A 14,675-nucleotide genomic window follows, 5' to 3' on the forward strand; every position below is an offset into this window, starting at 1 on the left:
TCTTTACTTCAAAGTTCAGTTTAGTGGTTGAGTTCAGGTGGCGATTCCAGGTTTGTCCCTGGAACTCAAAAGGAGACTCCAGCAGCCTAGAGCCAGCCATTTTCCCATGTGGGCCAGAAATCTTCAGTGGGAGAGCTGCTGAAGGTTCAGAGATAAAGCCTGGAAGGATGATCAATAAGCATTTCAGAGGGTATTAAAAGTCATGAAGTGATAAAGAGTTTGTTTCTCCCATCTCACCCATCTTTTTCTCCATTTGTCTTTCCAGATCTTTTTTTCCCTAAATCCCTACCTTCCTATTTGTCTTTCCTTCTGTATCTCCCTCCTTGTAACTGGTTATGTCAGAATATTAAAATGAGGTCAACTCCAATGCTTTTTATCTTTATTGCATTTTCAGCACTTTGTTTCTAAAAAGTTGGTTATTCTGAGACACAGCAAAGTTAAAAAAAAAAAAAAAAAAAAAAGGCAATGCAGCCCCAACGCAGTCTTTCTCACCATTCTCCCCTTACTGTTATGTACTACTAATATTAAACATGCTTTGGGATTATGACTGACCAGTCTTCCTCTTCTCCCATAGGTGAGAACCCTCACATAGGCATAGACATGATAGAAAACGACCAAGGCTCAAGCAGTCCCAGCAATGATGAAGCAGCAATGGCCGTCATAATGAGTCTCTTGGAAGCAGATGCTGGGCTGGGAGGTCCTGTTGACTTCAGTGACTTGCCATGGCCGCTGTAAACACTACATGTTGCTTTGGCAACAGCTACAGTATCAAAGTGCATTACTGGTGGAGTTTTACAGTCTGTGAAGCTTACTGGATAAGGAGAGAACAGCTTTTATGTACTGTCCTCATAAAAGCCACCTCAGAGCCATTGATACAAGTCAATCTTACTATGTGTAACTTCAGACAAAGTGGAACTAAGCCTGCTCCAGTGTTTTCTCATCATTGATTATTGGGCTAGCTGTGGATAGCTTGCATTAATTGTATATTTTGGATTCTGTTTGTGTTGAATTTTTTAATCATCGTGCACAGAAGCATCATTGGTAGCTTTTATATGCAAATGGTCATTTCAGATGTATGGTGTTTTTACACTACAAAGAAGTCCCCCATGTGGATATTTCTTATACTAATTGTATCATAAAGCCGTTTATTCTTCCTTGTAAGAATCCTTTACTATAAATATGGGTTAAAGTATAATGTATTAGACAGTTAAATATTTTTAATAAATGTTTCCCTTGTTCTATAAATACTGTTTATGCTACAGGGCTGGATCAACTTTCTACAGTGGGTTTTTAAGGACAAGCCACACCCATAACATTTACAGTGCCTTTCTGGCCTTCGTAACAAATGTAGGACTTACAGAATTTCCCTGTGTTAATAGCTTAGCTATACTGTTAAAATAATTCCTCCCCAGATAGTTGGCAGTTTTATGTGAGTACAATGTTACTGCTTAAACACATATTTCAAATCCTATGAAATTACAGATTCAAGAGTAGGTGTAGCAAATGGGCTTATTTCCTACAACTCCTCTCTGCTCATGGTTGTATAGCTTCACACAGTAAGTAACCCCTGACCCAAAGCATTTTTGCTTCCTTCGTGAATTGGGCCAGAGTATTTTTTTCAAAAGAATTTGCACAAATAGTTTGCTAAGAGGAACAGCACAGTATAACGGACAAAGCACCAAACCAGTGTCAGAAATTGTCTCCGAAACCTAAGGTTCTCCTATAACCTAGTAAAGCCATCACTCTTGATGTTAGGTTTGACTAGAAAATGTTCTTTTTTTTTTTTTTTTTTTTAGCTCAAACACTGCTTCGGATTTAGTAGGGAATCTAAGTGCTTCATCGCACATCAACCAAACTGGAGGTCCATGAGCTACTACTAAGACAGGAAATCTATGAGACTAAGGGATCTGGTCAAGATGGTTATAAACTTGATGAGAAACATTAAAACAATGGAATTTTATTTTGATGAAAAACTCGAGTTTACAATCATTTAGTAAATGAAGAGCAAACACTTCATTTTCCTATCCCATAACTCTTAAGAAAAAAAAAATTAGTAAATAAATATCTGAACAGATAAAGGGTAAGGCAGACTGGATGTTCACACTTCCTGCATGTGACTCACTGTAAAAGGGCAAGAACAGCACTGGAGAGAAGATAGAGAGGGGCACTGAATCTCATCCTAATCATTCAAATAAGCCCAATGATAAATACTCATGTTTTTTTTGCTCATCATGGGCAGCAAACTATACACATTTTACTGAAGGAATACTTTGATAGAAGCACTTATTTCAGTTATATTGTGCATCACAACTATAAAAATGGCTTGAACAGTTCCATTTAACCACCATTTATAAAGTGCAACTATGTAATATTCTACATTTTACCTGGGGTGTGATGAGTATCAATCTAAGCTGAAAAGACCCCAGCTGCCAATTTTCACCACTTCTGAAAATATCTAGATGTGTGAAAAAGGACAGTCCCCCATACAAAGAACCAATTTCACAAACCTACTGGTAAACAAATACATTTATATAACTGGAACCTCAGGATGCTAGAGTTGTACTCATTTAAAAAACCATTCAGCTACCTTTGGTCTTTAAAAAAGCCTCCACTGCAATATCCTAAACATTGTTATGTGCATCTCACGATGAAGAGCGTGGCCTTGTAGTGCAGAATGAGGAGAGCGCGACGTCACCGTGAAGGGTAGCATGCGATGGTTTCAAGGAACATCAGCATCACAGCATTGGATTCTGTGCGTCAGGATCGAGGTCATTGTTGCCAGAAGGAGGGTGCATCGGGAGAATATCCAGCTCGTCTACTTGTGGAGTCGGGTGCATGACTACCAGCTGGTCCTGGGGAATGTCTGCGGCAGCTGCTGCAAGGTTGGTGATAGATTTGCTCTTTACACACTGAAAGTCTACATGCCGACTCTTTCCTTCTTCCTTCTCCCAAGACATTCGAATAAAGGGTCTTTGGACATAGTTGTAAATCACTTCTGGGCGGCCCCCAGGCCTTTTCTTTACTTTTTCTTTGTAGGTAGGATAACCTGGAGGAGAGAAAAATTTTAAAAACTGAGGATACACACACACACCCCTGTACACTTCTCGCCAAAGTTAGCCTACAGAGGGCTTTTCTGCCATAGTTCCTGAACAAACAGAAATTAAAGAAGGGAAACCAATATTCTATCTCCTTAGTCATCAGTTCAACAGCCAGAAACTGAAACCCTACAGATACAATTCATACAGGTTTCTCCCATCCTCTCCACTCAATACACCAACCACCAGAAAAACATTCATAAAGTAAAAGCATGGAGGGGATAGGTCCCAAATACAATAGCATGTAATGGAGTGCATTTTGGGCTCTACCTGTGTGTCCTTAACATTGCTGAACCTTTCCCTTCACAGGATTATCTTGCCTCAAGGCCTGCAATTTATTGCCACATTAGCCTTCTTATTTCCTTAAACCTAAATCTCCTCTTTATATTGCTTTGGGTTTTTTGTTGTTGATGTTGTTGTTAAAAGATAAAGAGCCATAGAGCTCTCCAGCTTCACTGGTTCTAAGTACACTTCTGCACATAGGTCAGCAAAGACACTTCTAGTTTGGGAAAAGTTTCAGTCATTTACCAGGAAGGTAATTTTTCCAAAAACATACACTTCTTAGAAGCTACTGTATGTAAGTCCCCTCCTTCTCTCCTACTAGCAAGAATTGCTAGTTTAGACCAGGGACTGGCGAACATTTTCTGTAAAGGGCCGGACAGTAAATATTTCAGGCTCATTTTAGCTTGGATTTCAACTACTCATCTATGCCACTATAAAGTGAAATCAGCCACAGAAATATGTAAACGAATGAGCATGCCTATGTTCCAATAAAAAACTTTATAAAGAACAGACAATGGAAGGAAAAACAACAGGCAATGGGCAAGATTAAGCTCATGGGCCACAGACCATATCAGAATCAGGAAAAACTAGGGAGAACCTGGGTAGCTCAGTTGATTAAGCATCCAACTCTTGATTTCAGCCCAGGTCATGACCTCATGGTTCAAGAGTTTGAGACCCAATCGGGGTCCGTGCTGATAGTGCGGGACCTGCTTGTGATTCTCATCTCCCTCTCTCTGCCCTTCCCCTGCTCATGCTCGCTCTCTCTTTAGCTAAATAAATAATTTTTTACATCAGAAAAAACTAGAAAAACCTCATACACTAGGGTCTCTATAATTATTGCATAAAGGATGTATGTAGGCATCATTGGTAGCTAGTATATTTAGCCATGTATGGAATGTGCACGTATGTGGCTCAAGGGCAAGCAGGGCTAAAAACCTTTCCAAGACCTTCTGCAGGATGTCGTTTCACACTCCCAATCAATTACCATTTGAAGGGCAGCTCTAGAGTTCAGAAAGGTCTCCAGATCTATTCCTTTGTCCTTGATTCCTCTTGGACTATTAGAAAGTCTTTTAAATTTCTATCTCACCATATTTCAATCTGTCCTCCACACAAAGTCACCACACTGACACAAGTGTACTATTACAGCCTTGCTTAAAAACTACCAATGGTTGGGGCGCCTGGGTGGCTCAGTCAGTTGAGCATCCAACTTCGGCTCAGGTCATGATCTCACGGTTCGTGGGTTCGAGCCCCGCATCAGGCTCTGTGCTGACAGCTTGCTCAGAGCCTGCAGCCTGCTTCAGATTCTGTGTCTCACTCTCTCTATGCCTCTCCCCCACTCATGCTCTCTCAAAAATAAATAAATGTTAAAAAAAATAACCCTACCAATGGTTTCCTCGTGCTTCAAGGGAAAGTCCATAGTCCTTAGCATAGTATGTAAGACTTTTTTACAACCTACTTGTCATCAGGCTTCAGCTCAAGTATGTCTGCCTTAGGGAGGCCTTCCTCAACCTCCTAGTCTACAGTAGCTTCCAGGTGCCTTCTTTCTAGCTTTGAAATCAAACAGCTCAATTCCACTATTTACAAAATGACAGAGAACAACACACACTGGTGAAGCAAATGTGTGAGCAGTTCCACTGTTTTTAAGCCCAAAGTCTCCTCCCCTTCCTGCAAACACCCTATTTTTGGTTGTTCTTTCCCATATGTCTCAGCAGCCCATTACTGTCATCTCCAACAGCTCAACTGGTCACTGATCAACACCACTATCAGCATCACAAATATACTGAGAGAGTACTATGTGCAAGGCCCTGTTTTAAGTGGTTTTCCCGTGTTGGTTCACTCTATCCTCATAATAGCCCTATAAAGTACTTATTAATGCTCCCATTTTAGATGAAGAAGCTGAGGCAAAGAGAAGTTAAGCACCCTGGCCAAGGTCATACAACTATTAAGTCATAGGATTTAAACACACAAGCAGTGTGGCTCTAGAACCTTTAATCTTTACACTTTGCCATATTATGCCAAGGGAAATACTTTGTTCTTAGTAAGGGCACTTAAAAGTATCTGACATGACATCTGGAAAAATCTATTTAAATCACAAAGTAAAAGCATCTAAAAATGTACACATTTAAGAAGATGAAATAAGTTTGAAATTTGTATTTAATGTGAAAATAAGTTAACTATTATTATACCTTAAGAACCAGTAAGTTACTAATATGCTTTTACATCCATTTTCAGAAAGTGGTTTTTAGTTCTGTTCGGCTTTGAGGAGCTCCAATGATCACGAATGGGCAAAGAGCTCTGCCAATCTTATGGGAACATGTACATGTGTGCCCAAACATACTATATGGGCTCAGTCAAAAATCATCAAGGTGACCTATGGCAGGAAAGATAAATTCATCTCTCTATATTGTTAGGGGATCTTACGGAATAAATAATTTCTAATGGCTTTCTATCTTCTTAAAGGAAGCTAACATTTGTTATTTATAGGTCTACTGCACGAGCATTCATCTAGTAATCACTTGAGTTCTTCTCAAAGTATGTATTTCTCAAACTATACTCCAAATGGGATTCAATTTTTAGCCCCCCCCCCTTTTTTTTTAAAGAAAATTAATAGAAAATAATGAAAATGTCTTACCTTCTATTCCCAATCTAATCTTCTTAAGACCTCTTTCCTTCAAAACTGATTTGGCCACATCTCTGTTTTCAATGTACTTGAAAAATCTATATAATTTTGTGCTATAAATAACTGGAAACAAAAAAAAACAAACCAAAAATATTTTCTTAATAAAAATCAAAGTACTTGGAGATGAACTTAAAATTATCTCCATCTTCAAAGGGGCCTGACAACCCTATAAGCCCAAATCATGGATGCAGTGATGCGGAAGGGTGACTAGCCAACATGACAGGACAATTCAGTACAGTTAATGAATAAGCAAATGTCTACTTAAGTTGAAACCAGAAAAGCTTTAATAACCAATCAGGTAACCCAATCCATAGGAAGAATCTCCTTCTGAAAGATCTATCATATACAAACTTACTAGAATGGGATATGCCCCAATTTCTTCAAATAAGAGAACTAAAAGATAGCAATATCACATCATTATCAAGCAGCCCAACTCAAGGACTTTGCTGTAATGCCTATTAAGGCCTTGTCTGGAAGGGGAAAAACTGCCTCGTCAGAAACTATAAAATGGATACATTTTATATTTCACGGATTGAGCAACTATTAATAATTCCCCAAAAGGCAAAGACCCTCCCCACAAACTGTTTCCAATTCAGGCGAACAGCCCCATTTACTACTGATGTTAAAAAATGGCAGATTCGAGCATGTTCTGCCTAGGTTAGTCTGTTTAGAGCAAACTGGCTTTGCAAAGGACAGACATTCCACTGACAACATGTTGAGTCTTCCAAATGTGCTGGGAACTTCAGGGAGTTAGAGTGATGGACCTTCCTCGCCTTCTCTCTTTCAGGTGGAGTTATCTCCCTTAAAAGGTGAACTGCAAAGGTTTTTTCAAAAAAAGAAAAACACACTCACAAACCAAACATGCTGGTTTAAGAGCCAATAAAAGGAAAATATGTATATAGATGCTACTCATGGGGTAAATTTGTGATTTACATCCTTAAGATTACTGGTATTTTAAAACAAAAATTTGCTGACATCTCAGAATGAATGGTGTATGTCACATTTAGGAAAATCATGCTGAAGAGGCTGTGTTTCCTCAAATCAATCTTCTTTAGTTTGGAACATCTTAGCACAAAATGAAATATATTTAAGCAAATTAAGTAAAAATGTTTTCAGTCCTCTTTAAGCTTCCAAGCTGAAGATGAAAAACATGAAAACAAACCAAAGAACACGGACATGGAAAGTTCAACAACTCAGAGGGAAAAGCCAGGTCAACCATAGTTCTATCACTATCATGTCATTTCTATGTTCTATAGCTGGCTCTATACTTTCTAGTATATCTCTTTTAATCTTTGTTAGCCTTTCATTTTTCCTGTGTTTTGCTCAACTTGTTATTCCACATATTATTACAGAAAACTGTCAGAAAACAAGCTAGGAATGAGGAAACACAACAGAAATGGCTGTTACTACAACTGTCCAGAGAAGAATCACAACACTAAGTGTATCATGCAAAGGGAGCATCTCAATGTAAACTCTGAAAAGAGCTTCTAGAACTTATGTTAAAATAATCTTTTGAATATCTTCAAAAAGAATACCACTTGGGGACTGTTTTGTTTTTAGACAAGGATAAGTAAAACGAAAAAAACAGAGACTAAGGCATTCTGTAAGTTTCTATATTCCTGTATTTTTCACTTAAACCCTAATCTTTACCAAGTCAACATAGACTGGAGTACAGAACAAGGTGCTGGGTTCTTTTATCTAGTTCCTCAAATCATTCTTTTAGCTCTATCTTCTCAAACCTATAAAACTGCTCAAAAATATTATATTGGGTTCATCAAGAAAAGTAATATAAATTTTCTAACAACAAAAAAATCAAAAGGCTCATATCAGGGAAAGTTTAAAAGTCTATTAAGGAAAAAGTCATTGTTAATGCTCAAGATAAGCTGTTTTGGTCAGAAATACCTAACTATAGTTCCACAAAGCTTTCTGAAGGATCATTATATCCTCCAGAACTCATATATGATACTAAAAAGGGAATATCTTAGAACTTAAAATCACCCTAGAAATCAATGAGTTGAAGCTTCTCATTTTATATATGAATAAAAATTAATCTAAAAAAAATCAGCTGATTTTTTATAATCTACTAACTCTAAGATCTACTTCTGTAGAAGGCTTCTTTCTAAATGCAAAGAAAAAAAATCCATCAAGATCCAGACACTCAATAAAGAGCAAACCATTTCTGTGCATGACAGGCATTTTGTAAAGGGCCACAGAGTAAATACTTTGGGCTTTGCGAGCCATGCGGTCTCTGTTGCAACTACTCAACTCTGCCATTGTAGCACAAAAGCAGCAAAAGACAATACATAAAACTATTCATAAAAACAGGCAATAGGCTGGATTTTGGCCCACAGCCCATGGTTTGATGACCTGGTGTAGGTAAGAATTCAATGTACTTTCTTTATAAAAACTGTCCTTTGATCAGTATTATAAGATACAGAGAGAATCTATGATGACTCAAGAGACAGAAAACATGCCACAACACTTACTTTGTGAATACTCTTCTCCCATCTGTGGTGGATACTCTTCATCCCAATCAACCACATCATCATCTGTAAGCACTACTATGTGGCATTCTCGCTCCCCACTCTGGGCACTAGCTACCATGAGAGGCAGGATCATTTCTTCCAGATAAAATTCAAACTGTCTACGAGCACCATCATTTGATAACTCATGCATTAGGGCACCTGAAACGAAACCCACAAAAATACCTTGTTTTTTTGATGACTGATGAGTAAAAGAAGAGCAGAAGGAATACACACACACAACATCCAACCCTACAGACAAAATAATAGTGGTTATTACTTTGTCAAAACTTTTCCTAGGGACCCTCTGGGTGGCTCATTTGGTTAAGTATCCGACTTCAGCTCAGGTCAGGATCTCACAGTTTGTGGGTTAAAGCCCTGCACCGGGCTCTGTGCTGACAGCTTTGGATTCTGTGTCCCCCCTCTCTCTCTGCCCCTCCCCTAGTCACACTCTGTCTGTCTGTCTCTCAAAAATAAATATTAAAAAAAAAAAAATCCTAGGAAGAGATGTTATGGAACTAACTGTAGGATCTTACAGCAAGAAGGGCCAATTAAAAGTATCTAACACAAGGTCCATTTTATACTTCATAAGTGATCTGCCCAAGGTTATAAAACTATTTTGCAAAATCAGAATTAAATCCCCCAACCCCTCCCTAGCCCAGGGTAGTTTTTACTGTATCATGTTGTCTTCTATCAATATATGCAATTGTATCTTAGGGTATATCTTAAGGATCTTTTCAGATTGTCCATATGAACTAAAATAGCTCCCACATTCCATCTCCCATGTTTTCTTTCTCAGAAAATTATTCACAAACATTAATATTTCAGTGTAGGCAAAGAAGTGAATTGATTTTGGGATAAGGAAAGCAAAAGGCTAAGTACAGACGTAACGAGTAACCTCAATTTCCCAAATACACAGCCACAAACTCACCTGCATTGACCTAATCTTTTTTGTTTTTCTATGTCAATGGCAATGTCCTATATCCTATTTAAGGCACTACTAATTCAGAACTACTGAGAGGCTTAGAGAAGGAATTAGAACTCAATCTAATCTATAGTCTCCAGAGGGAGGGCTTTTTCCCCCCTAAACCATGTTGCTAATTATGTAATAGTTATTAATAATATATAATGATATAACAAATGATTAAATAAAATGTTATTATTTAGCCATGCCTCTCTCTAGGCTGACTACTTCCCATTATGATTTTTTTTTTTTTTTTAATTCCCTCTATAACCAAACTGCTAGGTATATAGGAAGGCTACTTCCCATTATCATTTCTTTTTAATTCCCTTTATCGTCAAACTCCTAGATATATCAACACATTGATTTTCCTTTAACTTTTGAACCAATTCCAATCTGGCTTCTACACTCAGTACTCCTCAAAACTGCTCTCAATATAGATTCCAAATGACCTGTAGATTGGTAAAAATAATGAACATCTTTAGATCATGTTTTTATTTGAATTCTCGGTTGAATCTCTTATGAGGACCATCACCCTCTTCTTCTTAAAACACTCTCTTTCCTAAGACTCTCCGAAGCCACTATCCCTCTTTTTCTTTCTCCTCTGGATGTTCTTCGATCATCTTACCAGCTCTTTCTCCTCTAGCTGTTCATTAAATACTGATGTTTCTCAGGACAACTGTCTTTTCTTCTCCTACCTTATGCTGATAATTCCCAAATTTATTCTACTAATTCTCATCTTCTATATTCTAGATGCATTATATTCAACTGCCTTCTGAAAATCTTTACTGGGATGCCACCTCACAAGTACCTCAAACTCAATATATTCAAAAGCGAATTTAATCATATCTGCTTCTCCCTGCACTGTTTTCTAAAACTGGCCACATCATCCCATTCATTTCTCAGAATCATCTCAGAAGAGTGCCGGGCATATAATAGGAACTTAAATATTTGTAGAATAAATAAGTGAATCCCTGATTCCTCTTTCATATCCTAACTCAATTATTCCCCAAGGCTTATCAAGTCTACCTCTTAAATACACCTTGAATGGTGTCATTTCCTTCTCTGGAATACGCTAACTAAAGATAACTGCAACATCTCTTATGCCTCATGCTTTTTTGCAGTGGGACCTTGACATCTTCCCAGGAGGTGGAGTCTAACCCTCCCCTTTAATGTAGGCTGGTTATACTGACTTGCTTTAACCAGGGGAGCATTGCAGAGGTGACAGTGTAGGACTTATGGTTTTGCTTCGGTCTTGGGGAATGCTCACTTTCCAAATGCTTCCCAACCTAACCTAGTCTGCAGGTTTGGAGAAGTCCAAGATGCATGAAGAGGCCACGTGTAGGTACCCTGTTTGACAGTCCTAGCTGAACTCAGTCTTTGAGTCATCCGAGTGCAGGCAGCAGACATGTGAGTGAAGAAGCCTGCAGCCTTCTACGTCACCTCAGCCCTTCAATTATTCATAAGATGAGGACTCAGACATCGTGAAGCAGACAAAAGCCACCTCTACTTGGTCTGAGTTCTTGACCCACAGAATAAAAATGATTGTACTTTATGCTATGTCTGGAATGGTCTGTTGCAGAACAATAATTAACCCGAACACACTCCATCCCCAATGCCCACCCCCAAGTCCAAGTCATCCTTAACTCTCACCAAACTACTATAAAACCTAATCACATTCCCCCAACGTTTGCTTCGGGCCCTGTGTAATTCATCTTCCCCTCAGCAGCCAAATTATGCATCTCCTCTAGTTTGAATCTGTCATGGCTTATACTATCCTTAGAATAAAAGTCCCAGATCCTCAACTTGGTCCATAAAGGTCTGTGACATGAAAAAGGAGATCACACATCAATGTGTACTGTCCTTTAAAAAAATATTTTCTTTAAACACTACATATAGCCCACGTAAGTCTTACATATGTATATCCCCTACATATAAATTTAGTCTAGCCCGTATTTCTCTCCTGAACTGTAAACATGTATACCCAATGCCCCACTAAGTATTTCCACTTGGATGTCTAGTAAGGGTTTCAAATTTAACATGTCCCAAATCAAGCTTCTAAATTTCTGCTCCCTATGACGTCTCCCCCATCTCACTTAATGGCAACTCCACATTTCAAGTTAAAGTTCTCTTCTGGGGCGCCTGGGTGGCTCAACTGGTTAAACGTCTGGCTCTTGACTTTGACTCCGGTCATGATCTCACGGTTCGTGAATTCAAGCCCCACATCAGGCTCTGTGCTGGCAGTATGGAGCCTGCTTGGGATTCTCTCTCTCCTTTCCGCTGCACTCTCTCTCTGCTCCTCCCCTGCTCACATGCTGTCTCTCTCTCAAAAAAAGAAAAAAAGTCCTCTTCTCTCTTCCCCATCCCATATTCCGTTAGCAAATCCCACAACTCTACCATCTAACATGTCCAGAATTAGATCACCTCCCACTGCTTCCACCCTGATTTAAGCCACCACTATCTCTTACTTGAATTATGGCAACAGCGTCCTAATTATCTCTTTGCTTTTACCTTATTTCTCCTTGCAGTCCATTTCCAACACACCAGCAAAGAGTAATCCTTTTAAGCCACAGATCAGGACTACAGCACCACACAACTCTACATGAAATTCTGTGTGACCAGTGCCCCGTGAAATGGTACAACATGGCAACCTCACAGATCATATCACTCCTATGTTCGAAACCCTCCAGTGGCTTCCCATCTCACTCAGAATAAAAGCCAAAAGATAAAGGCCCTATATGACCTAGGTCCCCGCCTAACCTCATCTCCTACTACGAACACTCTAACTTCCTTTACTCCAACTCTTTGCTGCTCTCAAATATGCCAGGCAAGCTGCCTCAACGGTTGCACTCATTGTTAACCTCTGCCTGAAATTAAATTTTCCTTTCCAAGTAAGGCTTCTCTGGCTATTCTATGTCCCTTCCTTACTTCTTCCCCCTCCTCAGCACCTATCACTAGCATATCATATGTTACTTGTTTACCTGGTTTATTGTGTATCTTCCCCCAAAAAGTATTAAGTTCCATTAGAACAGGAAGTTTTGCCTGGTTTGTTCATGCTGTATCACCAGAACTCAGAAGAGACTGGTACAGAATGAACAGTCATCAGATAGTTGTCCAGTTAATAAATTTTGTTTTCTCCCTACTCCTCTGGCCTTATTTCTCACCTCTCACACTCCATCCCTCCACTCTCGCCACACTTCCCTTCTTTCAGTTCGTTAGGTGTGTCATATTCCTTCCAACCTGACAGCCCCTGCAAACACCTTTTCTGCTGCCTGCAACAGTCAGCATCTTATCCTCTTCACCACCCCTTTAGGTGTTAGCTTTAATGTCAAGGAGATGATCTGCCATAGTCCCTTTACCACACACTTCTCATAGCATCTCATTTCTTCACTGCATTTTTCACAGCTTTTTATTACTTGTCGAATGCCTGTCTTCCCCACTAGACTGTAAATACCATAAAGGCAGGGACAATGTCTTATCCATCACTTCATATTTATATTTATACTCATTCATATTTATTCTCACTCATACTACATGCATGGAACTCCTAGAAAACTTAAGAAGGGAGGGGATTATAAGTTAAGCAGTAAACTAGAAACGCATAGCTGATACTTAAGAATTAAAGAATTGGAGGGGCGCCTGGGTGGCTCAGTCGGTTAAGCATCCGACTTCGGCTCAGGTCATGATCTCATGGTCTGTGAGTTCGAGCCCCGCATCGGGCTCTGTGCTGACAGCTCAGAGCCTGAAGCCTGTTTCAGATTCTGTGTCTCCCTCTCTCTCTGCCCCTCCCCTGCTCATGCTCTGTCTCAAAAACAAACGTTAAAAAAAAAAAAATTAAAAAAAAAAAGAATTAAAGAATTGGAAATCCACACTGCATAGGAAATGTCTGAAGCCATAATGATGAATGGCATCACTTAGAATAAATGTACAGATTCTGTGAGAGAGAAGGTAGCTTAAGACAGAATGCTTGGGAATTACCACATTCAAGAGATATAGGAACAGGGAGCAAGTGAGAGAATAATAAACAGAAGACCTGAAAGAAGGATGTCAAAGAGCCAAAGGAAGAAAGAGTCTAGAAGAAAGGAGTGACTTAACAGTGAAACCTAAAGGAAATGCCTTTAAAGACAGAGATACCAGCCAGAATTATCACTACATTTTGAAACAACGTTCAAAATATTCTAGACAATTAAATATCTGTCTAGGGAGGGAGGGAGGGAGGGAGGGAGGGAGGGAGGGTGACTGTTATTTAGGGGCACTTAGGTGACTCAGTTGGTTAAGCATCCAACTCTTGATTTTGACTCAGGTCATGATCTCATGGTTCGTGAGCTTGAGCCCCACATTGAGCTCTGCACTCCCTCTCGCTGCCGCTCCCTGACACTCATTCTTTCTCAAAATAAATACATATTTAAACAAGAATAAAAAAAAAAAGAAAGTGTTATTTACAACAGAGTCAATTATCCACCAAGAATATATAAGAACAAACTGAAAAACTATTAGAAATAAAAAGAATCCTGTTAGATGGCTAAATAAATACAAATGTACAAAATTCAGTAGTTTTCTCATATGTTAGCAGTTAGAAAATTTAAACATATTTTACACACAACAAAAATACAAAATATCAAAAAATAAAGAGCAGAAATAAAAATAAAACTTGGGGCCCCTGGGTGACTCAGTTAAGTGTCTGACTTCAGCTCAGGTCATGATCTCGTGGTTTGTGGGTTCGAGCCTGGGTCAGGCTCTGTGCTGACAGCTCACAGCCTGGAGCCTGCTTCGGATTCTGTGTTTCCCTCTCTGCCCCTCTCCCGCTTGTGCTCGCGCACGCGCTCGCTCGCTCTCTCTCTCAAAAATAAATAAAATGTAAAAAAAAAAATTTTTTTAAAGAAATAAAAATAAAACTTAGTAAACAGCAGTTGGAGGAGACGGTACAGTAAATATGTTAATTCTTCTAAAACATTAACTTCAAATAATTCCAATGAAAAACTTAAAATATTTTATTTTTTGATTGTTTTTAATGTTTATTTTTGAGACAGAGTGCAAGCAGAGGAGCGGCAAAGACAGAAGGGGGAACACAGAATCCGAAGCAGGCTCCAGGGTCTGAGCTGTCAGCACAGAGCCTGATGCTGCAAGATGGTGAC

General features: G+C 39.1%; 2 protein-coding genes across 27 annotated transcripts in view; one reads left to right on the forward strand and one right to left on the reverse strand.

Annotated features, from left to right (window-relative positions):
- Nucleotides 1-1,245, forward strand: part of ARNTL (aryl hydrocarbon receptor nuclear translocator like) — a 106,932-nt gene extending 105,687 nt beyond the window's left edge. For all 20 annotated transcript variants that reach the window (XM_045484567.1, XM_045484577.1, XM_045484570.1 and 17 more), the window contains one exon: nucleotides 575-1,245. In XM_045484567.1, coding sequence (XP_045340523.1) covers nucleotides 575-735 — 161 coding nt within the window. In that variant the 3' untranslated portion in view covers nucleotides 736-1,245. The remainder of the gene's footprint in view (nucleotides 1-574) is intronic.
- Nucleotides 1,246-1,941: 696 nt separating this feature from the next.
- The window catches only part of BTBD10 (BTB domain containing 10), an 87,583-nt gene continuing 74,849 nt past the window's right edge, over nucleotides 1,942-14,675 (reverse strand). For all 7 annotated transcript variants that reach the window (XM_045484590.1, XM_045484592.1, XM_045484588.1 and 4 more), the window contains 3 exons: nucleotides 8,544-8,741; nucleotides 6,010-6,120; nucleotides 1,942-3,046 (listed from right to left, as the gene is read on the reverse strand). In XM_045484590.1, coding sequence (XP_045340546.1) covers nucleotides 2,736-3,046; nucleotides 6,010-6,120; nucleotides 8,544-8,741 — 620 coding nt within the window. In that variant the 3' untranslated portion in view covers nucleotides 1,942-2,735. The remainder of the gene's footprint in view (nucleotides 3,047-6,009; nucleotides 6,121-8,543; nucleotides 8,742-14,675) is intronic.

Source organism: Leopardus geoffroyi, chromosome D1 (assembly GCF_018350155.1).
Source record: "Leopardus geoffroyi isolate Oge1 chromosome D1, O.geoffroyi_Oge1_pat1.0, whole genome shotgun sequence".
Classification (NCBI taxonomy): Eukaryota; Metazoa; Chordata; class Mammalia; order Carnivora; family Felidae; genus Leopardus; species Leopardus geoffroyi.